Source organism: Excalfactoria chinensis, chromosome 9 (genome assembly GCF_039878825.1).
Source record: "Excalfactoria chinensis isolate bCotChi1 chromosome 9, bCotChi1.hap2, whole genome shotgun sequence".
NCBI classification, from domain to species: domain Eukaryota; kingdom Metazoa; phylum Chordata; class Aves; order Galliformes; family Phasianidae; genus Excalfactoria; species Excalfactoria chinensis.
The window spans coordinates 6,428,842-6,450,621 of record NC_092833.1 but is presented as its reverse complement, the minus strand read 5'-3'; the positions used below and the strand labels follow the sequence as shown (position 1 = coordinate 6,450,621).

Genomic DNA, 21,780 nt, shown 5'->3' with positions numbered 1-21,780 from the left:
AGTATATACGGAATGTCGCATTTTGACTCAGTTTTGGTATTCATCATAAACTCTGTACTGTATAGAGAATCACTTCCAATAAACCATCTTTTAAATAAAACATTGAGACTTCTTAAATAGAAAAGCTACAGATATAAGGCCAATAATCCATTTCATCAGAGTAAGATTTACAGACTGAATATTAATCCAAAGTGTCATCTGTCATTACTTGTCTTCATGCTCTGAGTTGGTTTAGAACAGAGCCATCTCCTCCATCTTGATCCTTTCTGTCACCATCAGACACATTCTGTGCTATTCTTATTTATTTATTTATTTTCAATTTCTCTTTCTGATAAAAAGCTGTTGTACCTGCGTTTGCTTTTTTCCTCCTCTGATTGTGAAGGATATCTGAAATGTGGCTGCGATCTCCTTGGTTGCTGTGGCTGTGGGGTTTGTTCTCTGCCTTACACAGTTGCAGAACTGCTGTGGTTCACACTTTAGAGCAGATTTTCTTGCTGGCTTGATGGTTCTCAAGAGGAGACTGTTCTGATTAGCAAAAAAGTTTTTTTTGTTGTTTTTTTTTTTTTTTAAATTATTATTATTTCTTAATTTTCCTGTCTATTCTGTTTCTGATCCCTAGAAAATCACTTCTGCTTCTCCAGTCAGGTACAGTTAAGAATGTGGATAAGCCCTGCCAGATATTTTTTTCAATTCTGTCTTAATCATATGACAGTATGATGCTGCCTGAAACTGCTTATGTCTTCATGTTGACTGGTGAAATTTGAGTTTAAAGTATATAGGAAGTGTGTACTTTTCTAGTTTTCATTCAATAAAAAAAATATGAATGTATGTCAGTGGCTTAATTTTAAATTTGTTTGATTGTTTAAATTGTTTGGTTACCAAAATATTTAATTATCAAAAATATTCATTTCTTTTAGGGTTTTTAGGAACCTCTTGTGAAGAAAAAATAGACCCTTGTGCATCGTCTCCCTGCCAGAACAATGGAACTTGTTATGCAGATAGACTTGTCTACTCCTGCAGCTGTAGTTCTGGATTTACAGGACCTACATGTGCTCAACTAATTGACTTCTGTGCTCTGAATCCTTGTGCACATGGCATTTGTCGCAGTGTTGGAACCAGTTACAAATGCCTCTGCAGTCCTGGTTTGTACCAAATATTTACATTGAATATTTTAGAAATCTTCTAGTACTTTTCTTTGTAGATTTCAATGTATACTTTAAAATTACTTAATTTTTTTCTTTTCAGTACATAAAACAAATTGAGCAGATGTTTTATCTGTTTAGAATAATGCTAGGAATCTACACATTCCATTCAGAAAATCAGGAGTTGCAGGGTAAGCATTGAAAATACCCACTGAGATCCATATGTCTTGGTTGATACTAACTGTTATGCTATGGAAAAGTAGTATGCAGGATAACTATTTCTTGGGTGAGATAGCAGTGTCATTGAAGTTGAACATTTGAGGGAAAGATTGGAGAACATGACAGTAATTTTGGGGAACGGACTGGAAACAGACAAAGTAACTGAACAAAGTAGCGTAGGAAAAAGAAAAAAGATTGCTAAACAGGAGAGGCTGTGAACAGGAGAAAAAAAATGTGAAGTTCTAAATACAGAAATCTGTAATGCATTGAGGACACAGTGAAGAAAAATCTCTGGAGGAAGGCAAAACTATTGAGATGCAGAGCTGCCTATCTCTGGACAACAATGAAAGTGATCAGTATGTACCAATAGGATTTGATCCTCAGTGTATGACTGAAACCATAGTTGACCGAGAAAAACAACCAAAGAACTCTGAAGAACATTTAGAAAATATATCTATGCTAGATATGGTCTGGAAGTTCTGAAAAGAATTGTAGGAATCGAAACACAGAAGAGATACTTATGTATAAGCAATACGAAAAGTCATCAGCAGCCTCACCTTCCCAATTAGTGTAAAAACTGTCTTCTAAATGTCTAGTATAAAAAGGGATTGGATTTGCTGTGTCAGGAGCAGTCCAAAGGCCCTCCAGTGGCATCCCTGGAAGCAACACTCAGTGTCTCTTGGTCTGGGAAAACGAGGAAAGACTTTGACAGTCTGTTATAGCACTTTTGATGTTGGTGAATAAAATTTGTGTGCAGTTTGGATACATTATCAAAGGTTAATAATAAATAATCTGAACTACAGAGACATTACCATACATTATTGGGAATGAAATGATATCTGCTTCTTGAGCTTGGAGGCTTGCAGGCTCTCAACATAGTTACGCCTAGCTCCAAAACTTTTTTTTTGTGTGTGCTAGTCTTTCACTTTCAAATATACTACAGAATAAATGCACATAGTATACATATATTAGCAGTAAGTTTACTAATTAACATTTTAGGACTCCCTTCTATACTGCTTATATATTATCTCTGAAACTCACTGTTTAAAAAAGAAAGCAACAACTTATTTTTTGTGTGTTCAGTCCATGATGCCATGTTCTTTTTATGAGGTATTTGACAGAGGATGTAATTTCTTACTATAAAAGCAAAGTACTGCAGAATTTTGCTTCTATTTTCAACTTGAATGCCATCCTTCCTCCATGCAGTTTCTAGCAGCAGGTATGCGGTGTCATCTGGATTTTCATTTTCGTTACTCTAGCCTCAAAGATTAAACAGGAGAGGAATTTTAAACAGTTACAGTTAAACCAAGATCTGTGAGATTTCCCTTTCTTAGTAGGCACTTTGATTTCCAGATTGGTACACTGGCCAAAACCATATGATGAATGAGAAATGATAACTATTATACTTGTATATCTTGCATATCATAATTTGCAGGACACTCACAAACAGGCATTTACTACTGATTTTTGTGCATGTGTTGACTCTCATGAGCAAAGTTATGGATAACCTACACCATGTACTAGCTTGTACAGGAGAGCTCATTTGTATATATCAACTTAGAAAGCTGCCTGATGCTTTTGAATATTCTCATTTCCAAATTGGGAAAGAAAAAAAGTCAGCAATTCTGAGTTAGGTTTTAAATGAACAAGTTTATTCCTTGACCACATAATATGCAACTAAGCTAGTGAGGAGGTGTGTATGAACTAATCTTCCTTGTGATTTCGAGTTCTCTGTTGCTTTTTATCCCTTTAGGCCTTCCCAACAAAGAGGGTTTTGTCCTACTGTCTTAATTTGCTAAAGTGTTAAGTGTGGATAAGCACAGGGAATTGCTGCCAAAGAGCTAGTTTCTGAGAGACCTTCAAAAGCTTTCTGCCTTGTTCTTTATCGACTTACTAAGAGAGAGGATGCATCTCTTTCTGCCTTTTGTTATCCTGTTAGAGCAGATATTCTCAGGAGGCTGGCAAACACTGCTGTATCTTTTGCCCCATCAACTTGTTCTTCAAGGCTCTGACAAAACCCATGGCTTCTCATCAGTCTGCTTGATACAGATTTTGTGTTCCCTTTCATGTTCTTTCCCTTTGCAATTTTTAACACAGCCATGTTGAAAAGCGCCTTAGCGCAGGTAGTTGTCTGTAGCCCAAGCCTCTGTGTTGCTTCAGCAGGAAAGATTTGGCTTTGTGAAGATGAATAGCAAAGGACGGTTGTGTAGAAGGAGAAGAGGTAATGCAGGGACATCTTTATTTTTTTTCCAACTTTTAGTTTCACTGTCCCTTTCCCAACACCTGAACAGAGCACATCAAAGTGAAACTGTCAATGGCAGATTCTGCTGATGTGCATGAAGCAGAAGGTATATTCACTTTGTAGTGACCTGAAAAAATAATTTAATCTTTTTAGGTGCCCTTTTTAAAGCTGCAGTGACAAATGTGTTTTCTCCTCCTCCTGCTCAGGATGCAGCAGCCGGAGTAGTGTTGTTAATGTACATGGCATTCCTCTCTGAACATGTCCATAGAAATGCTGTATACAAGATGGTAGGCAAATAGCTATATTTGGCATTGCTTGTGATGTGACGTCCTTGTGCTACAAAGGAAGCAACTGTGCTATAATTTGTTATTCTGAATTTATTTCTGAAATATTCTCCCAATTCAATCTCAGTTCTTTAATAAAAAAAAAAACCCACACAATTATTAGTTTGAATAATCTTCTTGAAGACATATGTCCACATCCAGTACCATACATGGTTCATACACCAGAGTGATTTAATAGCAAGTGCAAAGAGAAGCCCTTCTGAAGAGCTATGGGAGGAGACCCAGTGCCACTAGGTGCATTGCTGTGGGTGCGGGCTTGGGGGGCTGCGCACTGGGGAGATGCATCTCATGGCTTTTGAGAAAAGTCCTGAGATGTTTCTTAGTAAGCTGTTGTATTTCAGGTAGCAGAACATAGTGAGCAGCGGAAGAGAGAGAAAATGCAACATTCTTTTAACTCAGTGTTTGCCATAATTTCCAGAAAGGATATAAACATTACAAAAAATGCATGTTTTAGTACAAATATTTGTACTGTTTGTACTTTCAAGAATGAATATATTTTGTTTGTACTCTGAAATTCTGAACCTTCCCCTAAAAATTATTGGGCTAATTATGAAGCATTCCCCAAATTCCAGATGAGTGGGAAGCAACTGCTTAGAATCACTTGAGCAGATTGCCTTTTCCATTGATCAGATGCACCTGTTTACCAGGGAGGAAGCAACATTTATGTTGCATTTAATCACATTATTTATACTTATAGAGCATTGTGTCCCATTTGTTTCCTAGAAATCCTGTCTAGAAAGACTTTTCAGTGACTGTTAAGGCCAACGATCAAGCAGATTAACTGCCTTTTTCTTATTTTATAGTAAAAGTAAGTGGCCCCTAACAGGCCTCAGAACTCTTCTGTGCTCCAATTTTCCTTGTCTGAATATCCAGACCATAATACCTCCCTACTGTACTTGGGAATACCATATAAATAATATGTCTTAATGTTTCTGAATTGTTTTGACATTGTACAGTATTAAAGTTAAAATATATTACCATTCTAACTACCATTTTACAGTTATCACCTCTTTGATGAAAAGCTGCTTTGTGGCAAGGATTCAAGAAAACTTGAACATATGTAGATAATAGATTATTTCATTTTGTCATCTGAGTGCAGTCATTTGCACTGTTCAGAGTGGCCCTGGCCAGCTGCCTCAGAGCCTGCCACCTCACTGTGCTTTATCACAGTTAGAATGGTTGGGTTGTCTCAGAATCCTAGGTTATTTTTAGTCATTTTACCTGTGCAGCAGATGTCCTTAAATCAATGTCTCAATGTGTATCTGTCTGCACAGTATATCTCAACTAGCACGCACCTGCCCACAATCAAAGCATAGTTATTAATTTTGACTGGGAAGTGTTCCATGGCTTTATTTCCTTTTTGTGTGATTTAGGTTACCACGGCCTTTACTGTGAGGAAGAATACAACGAATGCCTTTCTACACCCTGCCAGAATGGGGCCACCTGCAGAGACCTTGAAAATGGCTACAAGTGCTTGTGTCTTGCTGAATATGAAGGTAAAATGGCTCTTGTCTCTTGCTTTTTGAATGTTCCATGTATTATTTTATTATAGGTTTTGTTAAAAACTGATATACTGTATCCTATGTTGAGCAGAAATAAATCTCACATGTAAAATAAATAGTTGCAAGCTCTGGTGTAGATCCTGATCCCGTGGCTAGCTTGTGTAGTTACTCATTTGAGGAATGTATGATCCTGTATGGGGAGAAGTGGAATCTGTTCTTCTGAAGGGTGCTTTTTTCCTACTGTTTATAAGTTGTATTAGGAAGCGATGGGGTTTTCAAAGAAAGCATAATAAAATTCTTTCATCAGCTACTCTTGGGAGCCATTACATGGAGAGCTTTCCAAATCTTATTTTTGGATTTTCCTAGTGAAGTGAGTTAAAAATATAGTGATAAAGTGTTAGTATTCAAAACAGATTAGCACAAAGGAATAAAAATGGAAGTGTTTTTTTGGCTGTTCATTTAGAAGGCCATAAAGCCCAGAGATGGCAGTAGTTCTGTGACTGCTTTACCATCTTAAGCACATCTGGGCCTGGATATATTTGAGTGGAATCTGTCTTCAGTGTTTCACAAATGATTTATATAGAGAGCAGGAAAGTATGGACAAAATCATCTATCTTATGGTAGATGTCAACTTTAGGCAGTGTAGCACTTATTAGCTCTCTGTGATACATCCATCCCTCCGTGGAGGGCTAAAACGATGCTTTGTTTTGTGTATTCTGTTTGGAGTCATGCAGTGAGAATATTTTGAACTTACGTATTATTTCTGTTATATATATATATATAAACATGGAGTAATTATGTTTTAAGGAACATTACCCTAGTGTTTTTTCTCATTAAGAGTATCAGCCTTTAAGTGTGTTGATAAGTAACGCTCACTTAACGGCTTTTTGAGGCTAAGTATTTATTCTGTGCTGGTGATTGCACTGTTCTTTGACAATAAAGAATTCATCACTTTAGAGGCTTAGTGAGGAGATGACCCTCAGCTTTTCTAAACAATTTAAAGGGCACTTAACCATAACTTTATGACTTCATCTTCTGCTTTCAACCAATCTGTACATGCAAGTGAGAGCTCTGTGTGTTCAGCGCATTTTGCTTCAAATGAAAGCATTGGACCTGGTCCTCTGAACAGTTTTTGCTGATTACTGAGCTTTCTTCCTTCCATACTTAATGTATGCAGTGTCCCTAATGAACAGAGTAGAGGTAACTGGCTCCAGGTATTATGTGGGCTTCAATTTTACTAGCGCCTCCCCCTATCTGCAGTCCCCCTCCATGCTTCTGCCTTCCTGTGGGCAGGTTCCTGGCTCTGCTGGCCTCTTCTGCTTCACTGTAGAAGTAGAAGCTGACTAACTTGAGTGTTTACGTATGGCTGTGCATTTGAATAAATTAATTTATCTTCTTAATTGCCTCAGCTGTGCTCCTCCGTTTCCCACGAAAGTCAGTGAGAGGCATCAGAATGCTTATGCATATAATGACATTTTTATGTTCAATTATTACTGAAGATGATTATTGTTTAAGTTTTATTGAAGAACAGCTGATCAGATTATGCATCACTATGTCATTGTTTTTTGTAGACTCCGGGAGGTCTTGTTAGCAGAAATTGCCCTACCTCCCTCAAGGGTCACAAGGGCAGTGGGAAAGCATGTGTATTAAAGCTTCACCACCACAGAATGTATGGCTGCAGTCATACAGCAGGCTTGGAAGTTGCACATCATTGCACTCCTCCAGATGAAGTTACCACCTGTTCTGATTCCAGACTGTCAATGTGCATAATGTTAACAGCAGTTACTAATTTTTCCTTTTCAGGAAGTCTCTGTGAATTATACAAAGATCCTTGTGTTAACATCAACTGTCAGAATGGTGGCACTTGTGACAGTGAAGGGCTGAATGCCACATGTATGTGTGCACCTGGATATGCAGGCAAGTAATCTCTACCTTACACAGGATGTTTAGTTGTCAGTGTTTACCGTGTCCAAAAAGAAGACAAACACCAAATAAGACAGCGTTACTTGAAGGACACTAATTAATTGGATGTTGGTGAATTGTAGTCAGTCTAGTGGGAATAAAAATGTATTGATATTTCTTGCAACTGCTCTGAAATTAAAAAATGCTGCAGCAAAAAAGTGCGTTGTTGAAGGGAATTCACTGGGCAAATCTCTCTGATGTACCTCTGAGATTTCTGCTTGAGACTAGATTGCATTTGAAAAATAATATTTTGAAGAATTTCAAGTAAGCCAATATAGTAATTGAACACTGTTGAAACTGGAAGATGTTGTAACCTTGACCCATTAATTACTGTGAACTGAAGAAACCACTCATTCTGTTACCTGAATATACAACTGCTAAAAGCCCTAAAGTGCTTGTTATAAATCAGTTTGTACTTTCAGAGTAATGGTAAGCGGTCCATTTAATCCTTTGGCCTTATATTTAAACTGATATGAGTGGTTTAATCAAAATATCTGCTATCATATATTCAAAAACTCGATGCCCTGTTATTCATAAGGTAGCATCCAAGTGAGAGTAATAGATGAACCTATTCATAGCCTTTTTTGGATCAAATAGTGCTTTTTGTTCTGTGCTAAAAAAAAAAAAAAAAAAAAAAAAAAAAAAAAAAAAAAAAAGCTTTCTGTTGCAAAATGACTTTTTTCAGAGGTTCTTATTACCTAATACCTCCATAGCAATTCAGGATATACATGGCAATTTGTTATATTGCATTTGTTTTACAAAGAATTTATATTCGAAGCAAAGAGAGAGTTAGCAGTTAGAAAAAAATCAAATGCCATTGATGACATGTCTAATGTGTGATATGACTTCTGTATAGAAGTTGGTTTTTTGTTTCTGTTTTTTTCTCCTGATACAAGGTGAAGAATGTGAAATTGACATCAACGACTGTGACAGCAACCCATGTCACCATGCTGGAACTTGCATAGATCAGCCTGGTGGTTACACTTGTCACTGTCCACATGGCTGGGTTGGTGCAAACTGTGAAATACGTAAGTAATTATCAAAATTCTGTTAAAGACATTTTAGAGGAGAATGTTAAGCTAGATTTGGACAATAAGGGTGAAGCATAAGGATGATCTGGATGAAGATAAGGCCATAACATTTCAAAAGTGGCTGTGAAAGTTGGAAAATTGTGTTTCTGGCACCTCGCCTAGTGATGCGCTGGACCAGATTGTCCTCACAGTTGGGCACTAAGCAGTTTGTCTCTTAATTGCACGTATGCTTCAGAGCTTATTTTCGTACTCACCTTCTGTAAAGAGCTACGTGCACAATATTAGCAGACTGGTACTGACTTCTGAGCACCTGCAGTTCTAGAAATGCTTCCACAAAACTATTTTGAACTTGCTTTCCTCAGGACACCAGGACTGTGTAATTATGCTGACTGGTGTGCACATGCTGTTACCACCTTGGTCAGGAGTAATTTCCACCAGATTTGTTGGGAAGGTAATGGTCTCCCAGGCAAAGTATTTCCTAGTATTTAGTAAGACTTAGGGAAGGTCTGGTAGGAGCTCCATTGTGATTAACACAGAGGAAAGCATTAGTGCACGCTTACACTTATGTTAAGCAATAGAGAGTACATGAGGAGAAGGAAATATGAAGCCCAACTGTGGAATATTTAATACAGAAATTAGTCTTTATTCCTGCTGCACAGAGGGCTACTTTATATCTCACTGATGTCACATTCTTCGGCTACAGATGTCTTCTCTACTTAAGTTTATCTGTTCTTTAATGCTCGGATACTATAGCCACGGATCCCTTCAGGATATCACACAGATGCACACGTTTCTGTGAAGGGATTATTTACACCTCTAACATTTTACACAGCTAACATTGCAGTGATATGCAGTAAGTTAAAAAATGAACAGAAGCCAAGAAGCACTCAGAAAATTCCTATTGCACTTTCATGAGAAGATGCCTACACAAAGGCTGGAATAAAAAATGTTTTCTGTATATCATTTCCACAAGAACAAAATAAAGCTTCATCTTTTACTAAAATATTGCTTAACTATATCAACTGCTTTTTAAGTTTATTTCTGTTCTCAGTGTTAGTCTCTACTTTAACCTGAAATGTCACCACCCAGCCTGGTGTTGGGAACACAGCTGTGTGCTGGTTGTACGCAACATTGCTGATGCTACACAGTGATCAGATGAGATTATACTGGCAGGACTGCTCAATATGCATGTCTCAGATGTCGCTGGGTTAATGAGCAAGGCAGTGCAGTTCTTTCTTCGTTAGCTACTAAGTAGTGGGCTGACAGGTAAGCTTAGTTCTTGCAGAATGCAATAACCATCCTGTAGGCATATTTCATGGAGTGCTTGGATATAGTAACAATTATGTTTCTGTTACATTATGGAATGAATAACTAAGGAAAATCAGGGAGGGCTGCATGCTTCTGAGCCCTGGAGATAAGCTGTATGAAATCAGGGATGCTTGCTCTGGAATCCTTTGGCTGTCATGTGCTAGGGTCACTAAGAGTTTGGTGCTTTCCATCACAGATACATAGTGTAAATGTGGGAAAAAGGGGGGAAAGCAGAACAGAGGGTGGAAGAAGCCTTTTCAGCCACCCAGCTTCTCAATTATTCCTGCATCCCCCTGTTAGGGACATATACCTCTAATAACCAAGTAAGACAGCTGAGGTTCAAGCTTACATTTGTGAGTGATCAACATCAATTCTTTCTGATCCAATTTGTAAGTCTGCAAGAGAAGGAGTGGATAAAATTATACTTGAAACATTCTCTTGAGTGAGGAGATTGTCTCTGCTTAGTGCATATTTCTCTGCATGTGGCATCCAGTTATACATGAACAGCAGTGGCTTTGTCTGCTGCTCTTCATCTGCTTGTAAACTATGTTAAGTTTAAATGACGGGATGAAGCAACAGCGTGTAGTTATTACTGTTGCAAGCCTTTCACTGACTTCAATGATTTGTTCTTTTGTCTTGTTACTGCTGTGACAGGAGGCAGGGAATTATCTGAGTGTTAATTGACACTGATAATACTGCAAGCCTGATTTTTAACCAGCAATATTGGTCCTTTTCCACTTCAGTATTTGGAGAATAAATCATATTGTATATTTGATGGCAATCACTTTCAATTGAAGAGGCTGAAATTATTGTGGATTATTATTTCTTTTATTTTCCAAACAAACCAGATACTGGAGTTTATATATGTAATAATAGTGTAGAGATGTTAAAAATGCAATCCACCACTAGTATCTTCGATAAGCTTAACACCAACAAATGTCATTCTCCCTTGCTAGTAAAATTTCTTTTATCCAACATCAAATGAAAACGCTGTGTTGTTATGGGGCCTTATGATGCTTCACAACAGCCAGATTTAGGCATGGATGTGCAGCCTCTCTAATCAGTACAGTGGCTAAAATACAAAACTGTGGAAACTTTCCTAAACTACCTGGATTTTAACAGGTGTATAAAGGATTATGCAAATAGAGAGGGACTGATTTTTGAAGGAATCACTTTGCAGAAGGATTTAAAAGCATTTTGATCTGCAGGTTTTTCTACAGAACTATGTATCTGTGGGAAGTTCTTTGTTCTCAGAGCTAAGAGATGTCCATCTGGTCTGAACCCAGTCTGGTCATGTCGAGAAATAAAATGTTCATATCCAGCTCCTTTATGAAAAGATACAGCACATCTGGGCTTGCTGGAACTGAGTCAATGATGCATGGGATTTCTACTCAGTTCTAAAGGTTGAATCTTTTGGTGTATCTGCTTCTGCTGGTCTCCCCATAGTCCCTTGTCATCTTTATTATATTGCTTCAGCATTTTGTGGATAATAGTGCATTGGATGTTAGATTTAAGCTCTGTATACTGGCTATTGGACCATCCCTCTGAACACTGGAAAAAGACAAGATGGACTGCTCTTAGGGAGTCGTTTGACTAAATACATCACATTTTATCTTTTGTGACTTTCTATTACTGGCTATGAAGGAGGCTGACTGTACTTAGCTTGTTGAAAAATTCTCCAATTTCTGTTAGCTCCCCATTTTATTTTACTAGTTTTCTGTTTTAGCAGCTTGAGGTCACTGCCCCCGCAGGATTTCAGTTATCCTTTTCTCAGACAGCATTCTTCAGTTTTCAAGCTCTGTATATACAAAAAAAACAACAGTGAAGAGAAATGTAATTCACCTAGATGAACTGTGATATTTATTAGAACATCTTATGGTTCTTTAACAGCGTTAGCAATTCCAATTAAATAGGATTAAATTGGTCTTAATTATAAATAAGAGATTTTTCTTTCAACAAGATGAACTGTGTTTGCCTAAAAAGTTAATGGGGCATTCAGTGTAAAAATGGTTACAAAATGTCTCTCATGGATTCTCTAATGCTTGCTGGTTATAGTTAATATCATAACCTTTGCCACTGCTGTAATTACTAATGTATTTATCAAGGTAAGCCAAGTCAGATGGTTACTTGAGAACTAATACTAAAATGTATTTGTAGTGCAAACTGTGTGGTGCTCATTGAAATCTAATTCTTAATTAATTAATTGTACTATGACAACTGACAGAAAATATTGTCAGTTTGAGCTGTCATATGTTCTTTCTAATCCTTGGAGTATAAGCTGTTAATCTTTGTATTTTTATCTGCTGAAGAAGAAAGGAAGAAATATCTCTCATACTTATCATACAGAGACGGAAGACACAGAGTCTAAAGCGGGACTGTCTTGCCATATATCTGCTCACATGAGATCTGATTTTGGCTTAGTCTGACAACCTGACAGAAACCACCATGTGTGATGAATGTGCTGCAGGACAAAAATAGAAACTTATCCCAAACTGCACAGAGCACAGCTGCACTTGCTTCTCATTGCCTGCCCAAGCAAATCGCAGTAACAGCACTTCAGAAACATTAAATCCCTCAGTGATTCGGGCAGATCAAAACTGTACTGATCTCTGAGGAAGACTGAAAAAAACAACAGTAACAAGCAGTCCCAAAAACACAGAGCAAATTTGCAAACACAGTCTGAGAAAGCACAAGCTCAGCCTGCACCAGGACGGCCCCTTACTATTATGTATGAAAAGCATCCATTTCTTTAGACTATGCTCTGATGAATCTCATGTGCTAATCTTGCAGACTTTCCCCCTACTTTCCTCTTTTTTTTTCCCCTGCTACCTGTACATTCCCCCTGTATTTCTGTGATAAATGTAGATTCTATCCACAGATGCTACTAAACTTGTGATTGTAGCTCAGGTGTTCAGATCACTTTACTATCATCAACATCCTGGAGAGGTAGTTAAGAGCAGGCTAACAGTCTCAAAGCACATCCTTGACAGCCCTGTTCCCAGACTGCATTTGTCATTAAGTAAAGGGAGTTTCCCAAACAGTGTGAAGTAGAAGTCCATTTAAAAAAGGAACAGTCAATTTCTAGAAATAACTTCTGAAGAGTATCAGATTTCTGTAGTTAGAGTGATTCAAGTCCATTCCAGATCTGAAATAATTTATGAGACCATAGCCTTAAAGGACTGCCAAAAATGAACCCTAGAGGGAAGTACAGGCTAGTAAGAAATCTAATAAGAAAGAAGTGTGGGGACATAGGCAATTGATAATTTGCTTGGCATTGACAGACAATAGTTTGGGCATTGAGAATATTTGTAGGAAAAGGTTTGGGGTATATAAATACAAGAAGCTTCTTCCAGATTAGCTTTACTTTGATTTCTGCTTTGAGACTTTCAGGGAACTTAAGCTCGAGAGAAGACTGTAGTGTGCTCAGTTATTATGAAGTGCCCTTTTGTCCTTGAAATGCCGGATCTCAATAGGGAAGCATATCTGCCTTCCTGTGCTTTGCAGGGCACTATGCATCTCATAAGAGTAAAAGAGGAATACTTTTTCTTCAGTACAGGCATTTTAAATGGAAGGTTCCAAATATATTCATGTCCAGATATGTTCCAAAACCAACATTTTTCAAGTCAGATCATACGCCATTCTAAGAGTGAGCCCTAAACATAAGGGCTTCGACAGAATGGTGGTGGAAGATGTTAGTGCAAAAGATAATACATTTCTTGAACAAAGTGTCATGCCTACATGTAAGAGAGAACTCCTAGACCTGTATTGTCATCTCTGTATCTGTCATGAAGAGGCAGTCTTTATTTCCTCAAGTGCCTTCTGCTTTCTCTGTACATGAAAGGGGATGATTGTTTACCCTGATACAGCTGTCAAAATAATGGGGCTAAGGTAGCAAATGTATGAGGCACAGTGTTAGAGCTGCCTGGTTATTGTACTAGCCTGTGCACTGACTAAAAAGTCAAAAATAGGATTTTTTTTTTTTTTTTTTTTTTTTTTTTTGTCAGAGAATATTACTCTTGCAAACTAACAAGAATATTGATCTGTACTGGGAGATCACCTAACCCTAATTCCACCTTGATTGAAAGTGAAAATTATCAAGCTATTGAGGATTTGAAAAAGACTTAAAACGGTTTTTTATTGCTATTTAAAACATAGCAAGTTTGGATAGTAATAGAAGAGAAAAAAATATAAGGCAAGAATGGTGTATTTGAGGGTTTTTGGGAGAACAGTCTGGGGCTGGAAATATGCATTTTTGTACAGACGCAACAAAGCCCTGTGTTCGAAAATAAAACCAAAGGTTTAATATGCATTTAATCATATTTTAGTAGAAGCATTCACTAATTTATTGAAGAAACTGCATAGAAATTCTATGGAGCACTGGGAACTTTTAGATAAATAACCTCCCTGCCTTTATAGAGCATGTAGTTTAGTAAAGCATAACGTGAGAATAATAAGTAGGTGGTTCTCTGTGATTCGGATTAAACAGGAGATTGAACTAGAGCAGTGATTCTTTATGATCATTAAAAAGGTACAAAAAAGATGACTGAAGGATCAAGTAGTGCTGTTTGAATTTGCTGCACCTTAGGCATGCTGAGATATCCATAGCAGAGCCTGGAAAGTTTCAAAATACGTATTCCTGGCCTCAGAAGTCTCCAGAAAAATACTGAAAGTGAACATAATAAAAGAATTCCATTCAGCAGGAAGGTTATAAAGTACTATTTCATACTATAAAATACTAATTATATCTTCTATTTCTTATTGGCAGATCTGCAGTGGAAATCCGGGCACATGGCAGAGAGCCTAACAAACATGCCTCGTCACTCCCTTTACATCATAATTGGGGCTCTCTGTGTAGCATTCGTCCTGATGCTGATTATTCTAATTGTGGGAATATGTCGCATCAGCCGTATTGAATACCAAGGCTCTTCCAGGCCAGCCTATGAAGAGTTTTACAATTGTAGAAGCATCGACAGTGAATTCAGTAATGCAATTGCTTCTATCCGACATGCCAGGTTTGTTCTGGGGATGGTAATTTAAAAGAAATCTGTTGTGATATGTAATTTCAGTCTCTACGTGTTGCATCTAACTGCTGGCAGAGAATGGGCTGCTTCACTGTGAGAAGACTGGATCGCTGGCATTGCTCCTTGTTCTTTTTGATCCCTGTTCTGTTCTCAGCTGAAGTATGGTAACCCAGCACAACTCCTTGAAGGCAGCAGGAGTTACTCCGACTTTGTTTGGTGTGACTAGTGAAGAGGGACAGATGCAGTCTTTAGCCTGTAAGATCTGTTTAGGATAAAAATATTCTTTAACTGATACATGCAAGTAGTTTGATGAGATAGCAAAGCCACTTGTTATTTCATGATTAATTTACCATACTATTCAGTTGGATTCTTCAAATCACTCATTTTCTGTGCCCCTATTTGCTGAGGATCTTTCTTACTTGTTTTCCTCAAGATAGTAATCTCTTGACTTTTAATTTTAATGGCACTCAGGGTGTTGAGTGTTGGGATAATACAAAAGCCAGACTGGAAGGGGTTCAAGAGCTCAAGTGCAAGCCATTGTATTGATGTAGCATTAATTTTACTTAGCTCTCTGCCAATAATTGTCTTTAAAAACCTCCAAGGCAGAGGAATTGAGTTAGAATGTGCTTTCTTAAAATCCCAACATTAAAACATTTGTTCATTGTCAAATTATATTAACCAGTAAATGCTTTAAAAAGGAAGTTGTATATAGTTTACGTAACGTTGTAATCCAAATAATGTCAGTATTCTTTTAAGTCTTCCCTTGAAGTCTCTTTTGCCTCTCAGCTCTACTGGGAGCTCAGCATCTCCACAGCACACGCATCCTGAGAACTGCTTTCTTCTTTCAGTCATGTATTGGCAGAGGAAGGAGTTGCTTTATGGCCCATGGAATGCTTCATAGCTTTTTATTCATTGGCCTTGTGAATCTGCTGTTATGTACTGTACATCTCCAGGGGTGGAGAGCAAGGTGCAAAACTGTGCATCTTTCATATCAAACACCTTTTGTCTTAATTGTGCAGCAGTAGCAAATGTGTCATTCCTGTTCACTTACTGCTCCTGAGGTGGTATCTTGCACTTCCCAAAAGACTGGAACACTGTGAAACACCTGGATTCCCTTATTTAATTCTCAAAGCAAATTGGCAGCTTTCTATCTGAGGGTACTTAAGGAAAGTTTACAGAAAATCAGGATCCTTTGAATCTAAATTTCCTCTGCTTTTTGGAGTCTCATTGGCAGGTAATGGAAATGTTCATAATGGAAGTTTCCTGTATGAAGCCATTTACACCTTGGAAATTGGACAGTTTCAGGTCTTTTTGCTAATCTCTGGGTTACTCAGAATGAATCTCCACTTATTACAAAAGGCAAAAGTTTAGAAAAACAAATTTGCATCGGAGTTAAATAACATCCAAAGAAGTCTTTAAACTGGGATGTATTCATGATGATTTTATCAGATCTAAATTAAGCAGTTGAAAATCGCATCATTGGAACCTGTCAATAAGGGCTTTTTCTATCCTGGGAAAGGTGTTCCTACAAAATGCAAATGTAAATAAGTATCTTTCCAAAGAATAATTCGCTGCCTCTCAGAAGATGGATGCATCATAAAAAAGCCAAGACAGAGCTGCCAAGTCAGTTAATTCAGAGAGATTTGGTGTGAAGGTTATTGTGTCCATTTTGGTTTCAGGAAGACGTAAAGCACTGCTTTGATCATTTCAGTCCAAGAAGAGGAGAACAACTTTCATTGTTCTTTTCATATAAACCCATAGATCTGCATATTAAGAAAACCCGTCTGAATTTTGAGAATTGCCACATTAAAAGACCTGACTTTCAAATAATAGCTTCTCAGCATTTGCTGAAAATCACTCTCTTTCTCAGTTAGATACCAAAACTTGTTAGTAATTTTGGAAAATAAAGGCCTAAGGGAAAGTAAGTAGATTATTTTCTTTAAATGCAAGGTTTCTGACCATGTCAGTAGGTGTCCAGGGAGTGTGGATGCCTGGCGCATATTCTGTAAATTATTTTAAAATCACTTGTTCAAGTTTCTTAGCAAGTCTTTCTTCTGACTTTTTTTTATAATTTGATCTTCATTAACCAGTGTTCTCTCACTGTAAGAGAAAATGAATGTGCTCAAGGAATACTTTTAGTAAATGTTCTTAGAGTTATGAGACCAGCACTAGATTGTCTTCTAACAAAGTGAAGCACTGCAGAGTCTAAATAAATACTCCATTTATATTCATCTCATTTTTAAGGCTTTTAAATTTTGAGAATGCTGTTCTAAAATAATTGACCACTTGATAATACAGCCCCAAAATTTCATTAAATTGGGACCAGGAACTGCTCTTGAAACTGGATCATTCACTTTAGAAAAGCATCCTCACTGACTTCATAAAATATCTGATTACAGCCGCGGCACTACTGTAATATTTTCTTGTGTTTAGATCCATTAGCACTAGATTTCACGCACTGCTTATAGCGTGGTTTATTTTAATTCTTACTTCCATGTGCTGCCTCTTGTTATGTCTATGGAAGCTGAAGAGCCTGGTGCATCAGGATCTGTTTAAGTCACCTTGTCACAGCAGGGTCAGCTGCTCCCCACTGCATTCCCTGCGCTCACTCTGCAGTGAGCACACTCCTGTGTTTGTCTGCCATGTCAGATTGCAGAACATGAAGCTTCCTGAATCTAATGAGCTTCAGCACAAACTGTTTTCTTACCCTCTGCCAGAATCCCAACTTCATGGAAACCGTAGGATTACAGTTCAGTAATATTAAGGAACACACCGTGCCACTTGTGAACAAGGCAGAGAAAATTATTTTTCTTATTATTCTCCTCCTGTGGAGAAAAGAATAATCCCTTACTCCTGTGGGCAGGCATCTTTTTTTTCCTTCTGATCTCTCTCTTCTTTTTCATGATTAAACTTAACTTGTGGATGCTTTGTATGTTTTTGGGAAGAGTAGCAACAGGTGGTCCTTATTCTGTTTCTAGAGATGCTCCAAACTCCAGCCTATGTCACCAAAGTTAGAAGTTACCATTTCCTTAGAGTTTGGCTATACAATTTTCAAAGTTCTTCTACTTGGATGGAATTTTATGAGGTTGATGATTCTCCATGGCTAGGTCTCTTTTGAAATGTCCTTTCCCCATCTGCTGTACAATCTTTGTTCCTAGATGAATAATCTTGTACTGGAATCTTTTTTTCTTTTTTTTTTTAGTAGCAGCTTAAATTTGATCCAGTATTCACTGCAGCAGAAACCTTCTTTTCACTATTTATTGCCCCTTTAATCCTTGCATCTTGCAGACTGTATTGGCATTTTTTTATGTTTTCTCATCAATTAAACCATAAAATAGCATAAGATCCTTGTGCAACCCTACTAGGTACACACCCACTAAGTTAGAACTTCCCACTCAGGACCTCTGAGTTGAGTGTGAGCTCTGTTTGGCACTATGAGTCAGGGCTGGCTTCTGGGCTGCCTGATCAAAGCAATGTGGTCACCAGTCAGATGGCTCAGCCAGGCCACAAACAACTAGCATATGTGCTGTGGTCTTTTCTCAGCGTTTTCTAATTAGGGGCACATGTCAACCCTGACCTACACAAGAGAACAGATTTTGTGCTGTTTTACCACGTGCAAAAAGCCATGTGCTCTCTGTGCTTGTCAAAAAGGCAACATTTTACTTAAATCCCAGGAGAATTTTCATTACTGTTTATATTTATGAAAAAGCTCTATTTGCTTTAAAGCCTTGAGAATGATAAAGAAAATGTGTGGTTCAGAACTCATTGCTACCTCTGGTTTAGTGAGATATAATAACTTGATTTCCTGATTTGATTCCTGGAATTTTATCTCATTTACAGAAAATCAGATTTATCTTTTATGAAGCTGATGAGTGAACATTGCCTGTTTATACCAAAGTAAATTGTAGAGGAAAGGAAATATTCCTACATGGAAATGTTATCTAGTGTGGCCTTACTGACATCTGAAGTACTTTGCAAGATGAGATTTCCAACGTTATATTGCTTCCAGCAATTTTAGCTTTACCAACAATTCCAGATCAATAAAAACAGCAAAGAATGAAGTTGGAGCAGTCAGGAGGTTGCATAAAAATCTGGGAAGAAAATCAAGTTAATTTTGTTTCGTTCTAAATACTTATTATCCTCGAAATCTGACTTTTCTGAATCTAACCTTCCAGTGTGCACAAGTTAATACTAAATTAATACAGTGCATTAGAAGGGAATAAAAAGAATCCTTTGTTTAGATCACAGGATAAATAAGTCTTTGTGTTCCTGTGTTAATATTTTGCTCTACATCAGGTCCATGGGGAAGGCAGACTTGACCCTTTTTTGCCTTCTTTTCATGTTATTCTTTTTTTGTTTGAAATTCCTGTAATTGTAGTCAGAACACAGAAGATACTTTTCTATGATCAAGATGCATTTTGTATCTTAATAAATAATCAGAGTAGTGATAGATGGTCAATGCAGTGCAAAAAGCACCTTGGCAAGTTCTGGATGTGCCAGCACTGGAACTTCAATGGTATGGCCACAGTTCTCTGTGCTCTGTTCCGTGTGATATCTTTTTGAGATCAGAATGTTTATGTGGCATTGCAACAGCTTCCCTACTCTTAGTTTTGTCAGAATTGCTAATAGTGTGCAGGATGCTGATAATTTCACCGAACTTCTCAATTGGATGCCAGGTGAGCACAACCTTCAAGTTATATTTTTTAACGCTTCGTCTATAGCACTTGATTCATTGCACTACTGTTGCATTTCCAAATGCAAATGTGACATGGTTATCTGTGATCTGTGGTTTTATTTTGTTTGTTTTGTTTTGTTTTGGTGGGTATGTATGAGCTGACCTTTATGTAGGTTAGGGAGGGTTGTTAGGAAAGTGTTGCCGTGTGCTTTACAATAAGGAAATCTAAGATAAAAATCTGGCCTTGTTGTGCAACTGTGTCAGTTTTACTCTCAACTTCTACAGTCTTCTCAAATTCTGGTACTGCTGAACTCAGCAGCTGAATTCCTGCAGAATTCTTTTGGTTTACTGCATTATCATTACGATTTGTTAATAATTATAATTAATAACAATGAGTGGATGCATATATTTTGGAAGTTCCAGTTCAGATAGGTAAACATCTGTAATTCTGGCATGCTGCAGTATAATTTAGGATTTACCTGGGTGCTCTGGTTTGTTGCTGACAGCATACCATATCTCAGTGGGTTGTTGCCATTAATGTGTTCATTCTCCCATTTATCACCAAACCTTTCTTTTGTTTCCAGGTTTGGCAAGAAATCCCGACCTGCAATGTACGATGCAACCCCCATTGCTTACGAAGATTACAGCCCCGATGACAAACCTTTGGTTACACTGATTAAGACAAAAGATTTGTAACCTAGTGTATCTTTTTTGGATTATTTTTCAAAAGGATGGGCTACTAACCTAATTTAAATATTTTTAAGAAGAAAGCATAAGTAATTTAAAACCATTAGATGCTTCAGAATTTTCTGTAGAATATTTAAGAACCAATTTTCTGCAGCTTTTAGTTTGGAAAAATATTTTAAAACAGAATTTGTGAACTTCATGAATTACATTTTAATGTACCTTGAGCTCTATAAACTATAAGCTTATGATAGTGTGTGCTTTTTTCTTGGTAGACACTATTACTAAACCCAGATGAGTTTCTTGTGCTTGTTACAGAACAGAAAACAGTAATTAATGAGGAGTTCTTTATGACATGTCAGTGCCAGCTTTCTCAGTAGAGGTAGGAAAAATGTGAAGCATAATATGATATATAATATATCCATTAATTAAAAAAGTCTAAAATGTTTGTGTTGTGAAGAAGAAACTAGTAAAAATTATTACTCCTAATCTGAATGAATTAGCTTTTGCCTTATTCCATGCATGGATAGATAGCCTATTTCTCCATTATTTCCTGAAAGTTGCTGGAACATACTCTTGAGTTGATGTTTGACATATTTGTAATAGTATTCAGGCTAGGCCTTGTATAATAATTAAAGTGCCTCTTGAGGCAAAGTAAGGGCACAATCCTTTAAGCATTGAAATCAATGAAAAAAATTCCATTGACTTCAGTGGACACGGGATTAGATCCTGCAATTGGACTGAATCTATATTTTTCTTTAAAGGTTGAAGTTTTTTATATTGTGAGTAACCTAAGCATATGGTTTGAGTTGTTTGTTGATGTACAGTCTTGTTTCATGAAATATTGTGTATTTCTCACAGTGCTTCTAATTTAGGATCAGTATGGTTTATTTGTGGCTGTATTTGATTGCTTATGGTCTTCTTAAAATTCTCGCTTATTTCAGAAAATATGGAATAAATGTTATCAAGTGAAGATGGCAGCTGTTTCTTTTGTTTTTCTTCATTTGAAAATGTTGTCTATAAATTTGAAAGGACATGGATATATCATGTGCTGTAAATAATGCCTGAGAGGATGTTTCAGCTATTAATAGTCTGAAAACCAAAAAAACCACAGGGGCTGTATTGACAAGACAGGTTATTTTGGCAGAGGTTAGCCTGGAGAGTGGCAGAAATGTAGAATTGTGTGATATTTCTGGTGAAGTAATGTATCTGTTTGAGCTTTCAGTGTAAGGTAAAGAAGAGGAGTGACAAGGCTTCTTTGGCTTACGTTTAAGGAATGGCAGAAGGAGAAATTCAGGTTCAGATCAGTATCTGGCTTAGTTTAGGATGACGTACAGTGAAAAGCTCTGTTCTGTTTAGTTCTAAAACTAATACCAGTTTTCAGGTGGAGAGTGTAGTAAACCTGGAAGTAAAACTTGTAGTGAATGGTTTTAGTAAAACACTCCGTATTGAGAGCACAACTCAGAGGATTCTTTTACTGTTGGAATGGCTGGGTGGTTGAGTACGTCAGCTGATGCTAACAGCCTGCTGTGTTTGAATTATATAAATGCCAGATGCATTTTGAAACCCAGAATGCTTTTCTCAACAAGCCATGTCTGCTACCATGAGTTTTCTTGTTGGCACAAGTCAAGAACTACTTGTTGGAGGCAT

The 21,780-nt window shown here is 37.4% G+C and overlaps 1 protein-coding gene across 1 annotated transcript in view; it reads left to right on the top strand.

Moving 5' to 3' along the window:
- Positions 1 to 21,103, top strand: part of DNER (delta/notch like EGF repeat containing) — a 97,517-nt gene extending 76,414 nt beyond the window's left edge. The window contains exons 8-13 of the mRNA XM_072344597.1: positions 918 to 1,142; positions 5,321 to 5,443; positions 7,253 to 7,366; positions 8,308 to 8,439; positions 14,516 to 14,762; positions 20,031 to 21,103. Coding sequence (XP_072200698.1) covers positions 918 to 1,142; positions 5,321 to 5,443; positions 7,253 to 7,366; positions 8,308 to 8,439; positions 14,516 to 14,762; positions 20,031 to 20,142 — 953 coding nt within the window. The 3' untranslated portion in view covers positions 20,143 to 21,103. The remainder of the gene's footprint in view (positions 1 to 917; positions 1,143 to 5,320; positions 5,444 to 7,252; positions 7,367 to 8,307; positions 8,440 to 14,515; positions 14,763 to 20,030) is intronic.
- Positions 21,104 to 21,780: the final 677 nt, after the last annotated feature.